Here is a 10,482-nt window from a genome sequence, read left to right as displayed (position 1 = left end):
TATAACTTATCTATTTTTATTAGAATTATATATTTTTATAACAATTTTAATAACTACCAACATTTATTCACAACGTAAAATAAAACAACAAATTATTGAGTCTACCCCACGTCTATCCTACATCATAGTTTTAGATTTTTTAAATAAAATTAGAACGACACTGATAAACCGGAATTTAAGTCGGCCATATTTGAGGCCCATCGCGGTGTACCTAAGATTTTTGATATGCCCCTTCCCTAGTCTTCTTATTCAAAGGTGCAAAAACTGTAAACTATATACTTTTGAAATTAGCTAAAAATTGTCTACAGGATGATACTAAAATATGTGCTGGTTTCCATTTAAAAAAATCAAGAGGGCGTCGTATCTGTCAAAATTGAGGTTTTAAAAAATCTGTTAAAGCAGGAATTTTATCGTAATTTGTATGTGTAAGTTTTGTCCTAATATCATTAATAGAAGGTATCAAATAAAACACGTTAATGTAAAAACACACTTAGTTTTATTTTTTAATTGGTATTATGAAATAAAATTTAACAGAACAAAAAACATGTTTATAAAAATACATAAAATTTTAATATTTAAGAAGATTAATCTTCTTCTTCTACTGTGCTCTAATATAACATTTTTTACATAAAAAAATACACGGTCAATTTTGAAATTGGTTTCTTTAAATAAAATGTATGAGTTTAAACTAAATATTAAGTTCTGCTGGTTTACTCTGCTATTATTTTTTGGAACAAACTTAAGATAAAAATCACAATAAGTTAAAAAATAATAGTCCGTTACTGGATCTTACTAATATTTTATGTAAATGTCCAAATAGTCACTATTGATTATATACAATTGTATACATTGAAAAATAATTATTATTTAACGTTACGACATAAAAGAGCACTTAAGTTTCATTTAAAAATGTATGTATATATTTTTTACAAATCTTTAATATGAACCTGTCATGAGTGATAAAAATCACAGGCGAAGGAGCTTTTACACTAGTTTTGTTAATTACATAGGTATATTTTACTTCCAAATTTTCAAACATAGAATCATACATATGCTCCTTATGTGAAGTTTAGTTGTAACCTTTACCATTTTTCAAATATTTTTAATTTTGAAATGATATATTTTTTTATATATTTTCTAGTCCCATTTTGAAGACAAGAGTTTATGGATCCATAGTTCATAAACACATCTATCAAAAATAATGATTGTATATCCAAATTCAAATTTTCTAGACTCAATATTTTCGTTAATAAAATAGATTAAATCCCAATAATAAATTTGTTGTTACAATAATAATTGCCTGAAACAAATTGAATATTTTCAATATAACTGAGTGTAACACAGGGTAATTCTCGAACTTGAAACAAAATTAGTAAATCAAATATATTTGTTTTCTTTTGTAAATATGTTCAGACACACGACGATTAGCATTTGAAATTGCACTCATTTTGATGCAAGAAAAGTTTATACAGCATGTCTCAAAATTTCATCAACATTTTTTTTTGACTATCCTAATTTTTTATAAGTATTCGTAAATGTTACTTCAAGTCGTGAGAGAATTTTAAGAAAGCTGGTTCTTTATTATATCTTTTGCTATGCCCTCCTGACCAAAGTGCGGGCCGTCTGGCTGCTGGTAGACTTTGCGTTTACTACTGCGCATCATATCTATATTCAACATCTGTTCACTACTGCTACAAATTCGCCCTGCGTTTGAGGAATTAAGGAGGCTAAGACAAACATATGTGTAGCATATTTAGTTTCATAAAAAAGTAGATAAGTAATGTGAAAATCGCATCATTGTATCTCTACTCATAAATGAGAAATCCTATAAACCACACGAAAATGGGATACCCTGTACAGATGTGATGCGCAGTAGTAAACCGCAGTAGTCTACCGGCAATCAGTCGGTCCGCACTATGGGCAGGAGAGCATAGCAAAAGATATATCAAAGAATCATTCCTTAAAATTCCCGTTTTCCTGACGTTGCTAGCCCTTGTACTATTATATTTTTATTAAGGTTAGATTAAATTTGTTAAAAAAGGGTCAAAACATCCGTTATCGTACGATCTTTCTCTGTTGACGGCCTGAAGTAAAAAATTTACGGATGAAAAATGGTGCGAAAACGCTATGATCAATCAGAGCGCCGCGCCGTCGAGCCATCGTATCAACGGATAACGGACGCATGCAAATCAAGCTTTAGGCTACGGACACAAAGATAGCTGAAGCGGTTATAAGCGTTTATACCAGCGTACAAGAGTACACAATGAAGATAAAAAGTAAGCGCCAATAATTAAATGCGCTTTTAAACAGACCCCCAAACAAAAAACTTGTCGGCGCTTGTTGCCAGCGTCGACTTTTTACCGGACCGAATTTAATTCTTGGTCGCTTGTTGTTTGTGCTGGGTGTGCAGTGTGCATATTGTGATATTCGATGCTGGCTCTGGCCAAAGAATGTTATACCCTGGCGCCGGCGCCGGTTTTCAGCGCTGATTAACTAGCTTTCTTTGTGTGCGTACCCTTACACATTAAAATTTGATTAACTGTCAAAATCAAAGCCGAGGTTAATCATAAATACTTGTCATCGTGTACTAATAAATGATCATTGATTCAGTGCCGTAAAGAGCTTAAGATCCAATGAATTACATCTTTGATACATGTTAGAAACCAAAATGGGACATTTTTTCAAACTTACGGAAAGTACCTATTAACTTCTAATTAATTAACTAACTAAATTTAACTCATTAACTTGCATATTATATCAAAATATTTATAAAATGGTAAGGTTTTAATTTAAATAAACCAAATTACCTATGATTTGAGATAGTATCTGCTTTACTGCGTCTCTATTGTAAAATTCATTTGACTTCTAATTAATTAGGTCTATAGTAATTATTTTTTTAGCTGATTTCGAAAATAATTGATAACCTTGCATACAGCCAATACCCGATCGTAAATTATATTATGAACAATATTTTACAGAATTGTTTTGGTACAATATTTCCTTTTTATATATCAGTATTTACACTTCAAATATATTCTAGCTACATTTATTTATTTACTGTAAATTCTTTGTATTTTTTTCTTGTTTTTTTCCTTATATATTTAGTGCCGATACTGTTGTGCATTAATCCTGGACGTCGTAAAACTTACTTCAATCGCAGGACAGCAAACACACGTAATTGTATATAAAATATTTATGGTAACACATATATCATTTCGAATATCACAAAATTTGCTAAAGCATTATGCTAAGACATTTCATGTAGCTGTTAACTGATGGAATCACATACAATGTCACAGAAAGAGTCCGCATCATATACACTTTTTATTAATTCATTTAGCTGAAATTTAACTTTGACGTCAGCTTTTGCTTTAAATTAGATTAAAAATGAACCTGTCTTTCTCGGTTATCAGTCAAATTAGATATTTTAAGTTGTAAATGTTTAGACACAGGGTTTATTGGCCGAATTTAAAAAAAAAACTTTATTCAGATATCAAGTACCTAGGAATATATTTAGACAAAGACGTGCGAATGACAGTACATATTAAGGAGGAGCTAAGCAGATGGTTTTTGCAGTGGTAAACAAGATGGCATGAATGGTGAGAAAGACTTTCATTAAAGATATTAGAAAATAGTGTGAAAGAAAATAGGGTAATATTAATTTTTATACATCACAGGCTATGACTGGTCATGGAGTCTTAACAAAGCTTTTAAACATATTAAACCCTTATAATAAATGCCTTACTTTATGTCCAAGAATCCAAAAATGAAATGAAATACCGGGTGTTCCATAAGAAAAAATATAACTTTGGTATAGATCTTAGTTATGACACACCCTATACATTTCAAAATAATTTTATATTATGCAAATTATATTCCCACATATACCCATAAAATATTTTGTTTCTACATCTTTTCGTTTAGGTTAGGTATAATCAACCGAGGTGAATGAGGTGCGCCACCCTGTATATACAAGTACAAAACGAGATTGAGCATAAAATTACGAAAGACAAAGTAGCAGAAGAGTGAAAAAATCCTAAGAGTGAAAAAGTGTCAGCAGACTAATGACGAATATAATGAAGGAAAATATAGAGGAGGAAAAGTATAGACCTAGAAAATAGAGGATACTTTGTGAGGTTGAAGTAATGCTTAGGGTAGTTCCAACCGCACTTGAGAAATAAGACAGGGGAAAAAGTTTAAGTCGGTCGCTACAAGCAAACTCGACACAACCCCCGCCGCTAGACCAGCAGGTGGGGACAGACTTCCTACACCTAAACCCCTTAAAAAAACTTTTTTTTTAAATTTCAACATAATTATATTAAAGTCGAACAGATGAAAACAAATAATACAGTTAGAGAAAATTGATAGACTTATGTAAAATAAAATACTTTTTTCAAAGTTTTTCAAAATTCGACCAATAACACCATTCTCAGCCATTTATTACTTTAAATGTCAAATTTAGAAGATTTCCGGGAGCAACAAGTTAAATCTTATTATGCTATTTTTAATCTAATTCAATGCAAAAATTAATGCTAACGTCAAATTTTACCTAAATCAATTAATTAAAAAATCCCATATAATGCCCACTTAATCTGTGACACTGTACAACGTCAGATCATAAAAATTAAGCATACAATATCTTAAAAACAACATTAAATTAATTAATAATATTTAATAACTCTAGATTTTTAGATATAATTAAGACATATTAATAAATTACGTAATTAGAATTCTTATCATATTTATTATAACGTGACTTATCGAAAAAAAAAACGGCATCAGAGGTGACTAGCGAATAAAGACCGCTATCATTGTATACCCCAATTTTTATAGTGAATGTGTTAGTCATTTCGAAATTAACTTTACGCCTTTTTTTCGATTATAAGGTATACTTACACACACTCTGCAAATTCAGTTTTAAGTACCTGCATTAAAATTCATTACAACAGGTTTTATTATTAAAATATTACAATAGGAAAATTGATAAACTATCGAATATTTGTGTAGTTAATGACGGCAAAATTTAAAACGTTTTTTCTTCTCTAAAACTATATAGTTTTGTTGAAGTAAATTAAAAAAATACTACTCATTTACTCAATACATTCTAAGTTTATTCCAAGCTTCATGAAATGTCCGTTTGATACAATATGTTTGTGACTTGATACAAATATAGGTACAAAAACAACACTGGAATAGGTATGACGTACATTGTCATATGGGGTTTGTACAAAGTTATTTACACTACGGATTTTTTACATAGCCTCGTCTCAACAGGCTATTCTATCGGACATTCTGTCGCTTTTTGGAGGAATTAGCTTGTGGCCTTCCGAACTATCAGAGTCGCTAGAGTCTCCGTCGCTTACGGACACCACGTTGTAGTTGCAGGTAACTTTCGGTTTCTTTATCGACACTCTACTGTAGCCTCGTTGTTGCGATTGGACGCTGTTTCTCTGGAAAATATAATTTAAAGATTATATCGTCTGGTATATTTCGAGTATCGCAACAGAAAATACATAAAGCAATCACAGTACCGCAATACGATATTATAATACTAAATAATGAACCCCTATAACTTCTTATTTTTTTAGATAAAAAAAACGGGATTTGGTATGTTGGTATATGATATAAGTTAGGAATGATTGACGTACTTAATTGTTTTTAACTGTTTTTTTTAACTGCATAGATTGACATATCATGTCAACTTTTGACATTTTCGCTTTAAAAAAATCGTATTTTAAATTTCAATCTAGAGTGCCATGGTTGTGTTAAAACATCAATTTTTAATCAAGGAGCCTTGGAAAATAGATTTGATCGTCTAATGTTTTTCGTGTCTTGTCCTGGCCGGTTAAAAGATGCCCAAATTGTATTTTTAATCATATCTCAATTTTTCCAAAACGGAACGAGGGTGGCTCATTAGCATATTTAGAAAAAGCATTTCTTTAGGAATAATTTGATGCCATACACTTGGTATTTCGAGTCAAATTGTCGTTATGAACGGCATGTATAATTTTAAATAAACCATATCCGAAAATGTCAAAAGTTAACATATGATATGTCATTCTATTTAGAGTGCCATTTTCTATTGAATTTACTTCATTCAAAGATCATTTGCAATTGTTGTTTTTTGTAATTTTAATTTGTAATTTTCGTTGTAATCATTTCCGGTGAAACAGGAAGTGACCAAAAACAATTTAATACGTCAATCAATCATAATTTATGTCATATACTAACATGCCACATCTCGTTTTTTTGTCTAAAAAAATAAAAAAGTTATAGGGGCGAGCCACTTTCGAGACGCACCCGGTATATAAAAAAAATGCAAATTTTGGTAGAACCTATTTTGAAGAAGACACTATTCTATACTTCCTGTTAAAAATAAAATTCTTCGAATTTGGAATTTTAAGAGAACTTTAAATAAGCAGGAGAATTCTTTAAAATTGGTTATATTTCAAAAACCATTTGGTATTTGAAATTTTGTATTTTTGGATCGGAAATTTAGTGGTAAATTCACTAAGCTGTAAAAATATATAGTATTCCGTTTAAAAATATACAACTTTGGTCTGAAAATATGCTTGAATCACCCTGTATGCTGACAAAAATATTATCCAAATTGCCCCATATTATGTAAAAAATGAAACGAAACCAAAAACCTTATATAGAACTTTTTCGGAAGCCTGAATCACACTGTATGATTTTCAAATTTTTGTTTCGAACATTGACAAAATAGTTATTATCTTCCCAAGCAGCATTTGGATGTCGGGACAACGTTGTGTCACGCGACCAAACGTCGGGGCGCAACGTCGGCACAACCTCGTGCCAACCCACACTAGTTTGGTGAATAATTTTTGGGTCGAAACGACGTTGGATACCGACGTTGGCTAGCAGCCTATTTTAGTACAAACTGCAACGTTGTTTAAAATCCTAATTAATAGAAATACAAAACTATAATAATATATGGCGTCTAAGTCGCGTTTTATCCTAAATTGGGATAATTATAGTAAAAATATTATTTTTATGATTTAGTTAGAGAAATATGCCAGATGGCAGTAAAGGAAAACAAAACAAAAGTATTTAAGTGTGGAGGATGTTTGAAGATCATAATTATTGAAACACTTTAACCAACTCTGTAACTCGTTACCTAAGGCAAAAAAGTTAAACGCAAACAACTTTATTGATAAATGTATTGTTTCTACTTTGAAAAATACTAATGGGCCTTAAAATTAAAGAAGTTTTAAAAAAATTTTGATTTTTTTTTAGTAAAATGAGAATAATTTATTCGCAGTCGAAAAAAAAATTCCGCGTGTTGTTTAGGGTCAAATATTTCAAGTTAATGTATTCAAAAAGCAGGAATTGCTATTTTAGGAACGAAACATTTTCTTATTCAACAACATTGCGGCTTTCACTTGTTGTTTTGAAGATTAAGATGGAGTAGTTCGAGTAGTCGCATACTGGACTAATAAAGTCGCAGTTCAGCCTTAACAGGTAGTATACTAGTGGCAAGATTGCCCAATTTAGTCATCCTAGAGTTTAGCTTGTGCCGCCCTCTATATTCTAAACAAACGAGGGAGTGGATAAAGTATTGGTAATATGTCGATGTATATTTACATTTAGTTTTATATGTACCTTTCTTATGTCCCATTTTAATTAAGTTTTTTTTTATAAAAACAAAAACAGCACTGAACTGTCTGACTGAACAGCACAATGAAGTGAAAATTTAAAATTTAAGGTTATGGTTCAATACAGTTGCAAAAAGGTAGTGGCTCGATGACCTACCAACGTAAGAATAAGGAAATCTAAACAACGTTGGAATTAGTAAAACAGACGACGTTTGCATAACGTTGGAATAGGTCCTGAAAGTGACGTCGGAAAACTCTTTATTGCCCAACATTGTAACTACGTTGTCTGTATCACCTAAATATCACTTAAGCAAAAAAGGTTACAAGACAACGTTTATTCGACGTCGCAGAAGCTTTTAGTTTGTTGTAGTCCTAGTTGAACGTCGGCACAACGTTACAACAACGTTTACATTTATTTTAATACCCAAGGTACGGAGCTAACTATTTTTTGTAACTAATCCAACGTTGTGTTTAGTAAACATGTGGTCACAAGTCGTGAAAATGCTACTTGGGTTAACAAGTTCGGAAAGAGTCGGAAAAAGAATTATACCGGAATATTCCATTATGTGCAAACAAATTCATGAATGATTACGTATAATAATAAGATTGGCTGCTGACTTACCTGTAAAACCAAAAAGATTACTATGAATAAAATTATTATACATAAACATGCTATTATTGCCAGTCCAGTTATAAAATTGAATGGATTCACTAGTTGTAACGTCGACACCGGTTGTGCGGAGAGAAGCAATGCTTCTACATTTATTTTTCTTTTATCCTCTTGTATTTTGCATTCTAAAACAAAATATGTATGTTACAATTATATTTTACTATATTTGGGAATATATTCTTAATTACCAGGACAATTTCTGCAAGAATAATGACACTTTTGACATCCATACTCGGTTTTGTAATATTCTTCTGGACAATCCGGTCTACATTCTCCATTCAATAATTGCCACGAGCTAGGACAAGTAACGCATTGGTCCTGACTTGGTCCGCTACATGTCTTACAGCTCATATAACATCTGACGCACAAGCCTTTGTCACTATAATAACCCATGGCACATGATGTATAGCATTCACCGCCTTGTAACTGTAAATGACATCAGACTTATAAAAACTTATCAAGAATTAGGTTTATATTCGTATTACCTGTAACCCTGATTTACATTCAGTGCAATTCATTTTTGCGGAACATTTTGAACATGTGTGTAAACATGGCTCGCACATTTGGCTACCTCTTTCGTTGTAAAATCCGTTGTCACATCTAGCCACGCATCTGGTATCTTGTAAAATTAAAGGACTAGCACAGGACAAACAAGCTTTTTCAGTAGGACCATCACATGAGTCGCATGTCGAATGACAAGGTTTACATAAACCACTGTCATAATATTGGTCTAAAAATATGCAAAAACAATAATAATAGTCTGACTTCAACAATATATTTAAAATACATACCAACATCACATTTTTCACTATTCTGATTTTGACATCTTCCTTTAGTGTTTACTTTCCAGTCGTCTAAACAAGAGATACAAGTGGTAGCATTACATTCGCTACATCCTGGTGGGCATTCTATGCATTCTCTTTGATGATGATCGGCGTAGTGATGAGCTGGACATTCCTTAACACAACGACCCTCTTGCCAAAACCTTCCAGATGGACAGGAAATACACTGAGAACTGTTTGAACCAGTGCAAGTCTCACAGGATTCATGACACGGAGCGCACCTACAAAATGATATACCGTATGATCAAAAAACTGTCTGATAAAATTTCCCATATGAATCGTTTACTTGTCATCATCAAAAGCGAGCATGATCATTAAACTATTTGATCATATTTTATAAGTCCAATAAGACCAGAAAGCTTTATGATCAAGTGTTTGTTTACTTTGGTTACTCAACCATAGAACTTTTTGATTGTACGGTAGTTTTTGATGGCTAAACACATTCTATTCAAATAAATACATATACTTTGTACAGGGGGAGTCAATGATAGTGTAACGTCCGTTATCTCATTTGTGTCGAAGTTTAAAAAAATGTTAAATATAAAAGTTATAGGGAATTAAGGTACACATTTTGAAACTCAAAAAAATTACCTGGTTAAATTAAATACAATAAAATAATATCTTTTAAACTAGGTTGTTTTATGTTAAAAAGTTAAAAAATTTATTTTTTTACCTTATTTATGAAAATAAGTTTAGGAAAAATATAATATTTTTAGAAAGTTTATGACAAAGCAAATTTAATAAAAAAAATAATATACAGGGAGTCCCATTTAAAAAACATTTAAATAAAAATAAGTGTAGTTTATATTTCGAAAAATGACAGCTTCCAACGAAAAACTAGTTACGCCCGTGAAAATGTTCTACGTGAAAATTTCTACTGAGCTCAATTTTCACCTTTTCGATAAGTTATAAGATAACCGAGATATGAAGGGGTCGAAAAGTGCAACATTTTCAATATCGCCCTGTATTTCAGGAACTAAGAGGGCTAGGGCAAATCTGTGTGTAGCATTTTTAGTTTCATAAACCGCATCTTTGTATCTCTATCCATAAGCGAGATACTTACCCTGTAAACACACGTAAATGGGACACCCTGTACAGTATAAGTACGTTCTCAAATTCGGAATTGAGAGCGTTCCGAATCTAATATTACAATTGACGTTTGTTCATTTTGGTTGTGTTTATATTTTTAATTTTAGGCGCCACATATCAGTTCTAGAAATATTTATTAAAAAAAAACTTAAATTTTGGTTAACAGCGTATTGAACTTTTAATTTTGATACTGATCGATAACCATTAACAAGATCATAACTACAAAAGTAGACTATATAATAGTAGTTATTATACGCATAGACTA

General features: G+C 31.4%; 1 protein-coding gene across 1 annotated transcript in view; it reads right to left on the bottom strand.

Annotated features, from left to right (window-relative positions):
- Positions 1-2,392: 2,392 nt before the first annotated feature.
- The window catches only part of LOC115881411 (furin-like protease 2), a 664,870-nt gene continuing 656,780 nt past the window's right edge, over positions 2,393-10,482 (bottom strand). Inside the window, exons 12-16 of the mRNA XM_030898870.1 lie at positions 9,078-9,349; positions 8,772-9,016; positions 8,475-8,712; positions 8,239-8,411; positions 2,393-5,450 (exon numbers count right to left, since the gene is read on the bottom strand). Of these exons, the coding sequence (XP_030754730.1) occupies positions 5,268-5,450; positions 8,239-8,411; positions 8,475-8,712; positions 8,772-9,016; positions 9,078-9,349 (1,111 nt within the window). The 3' untranslated portion in view covers positions 2,393-5,267. The remainder of the gene's footprint in view (positions 5,451-8,238; positions 8,412-8,474; positions 8,713-8,771; positions 9,017-9,077; positions 9,350-10,482) is intronic.

The sequence above is a fragment of the Sitophilus oryzae genome, unplaced genomic scaffold (genome assembly GCF_002938485.1).
Source record: "Sitophilus oryzae breed Bouriz unplaced genomic scaffold, Soryzae_2.0 scaffold_1718_pilon_pilon, whole genome shotgun sequence".
Lineage (NCBI taxonomy): Eukaryota > Metazoa > Arthropoda > Insecta > Coleoptera > Curculionidae > Sitophilus > Sitophilus oryzae.
Note: the sequence above shows the minus strand (reverse complement) of the source record. Positions and strands in the feature narration are given on the sequence as shown.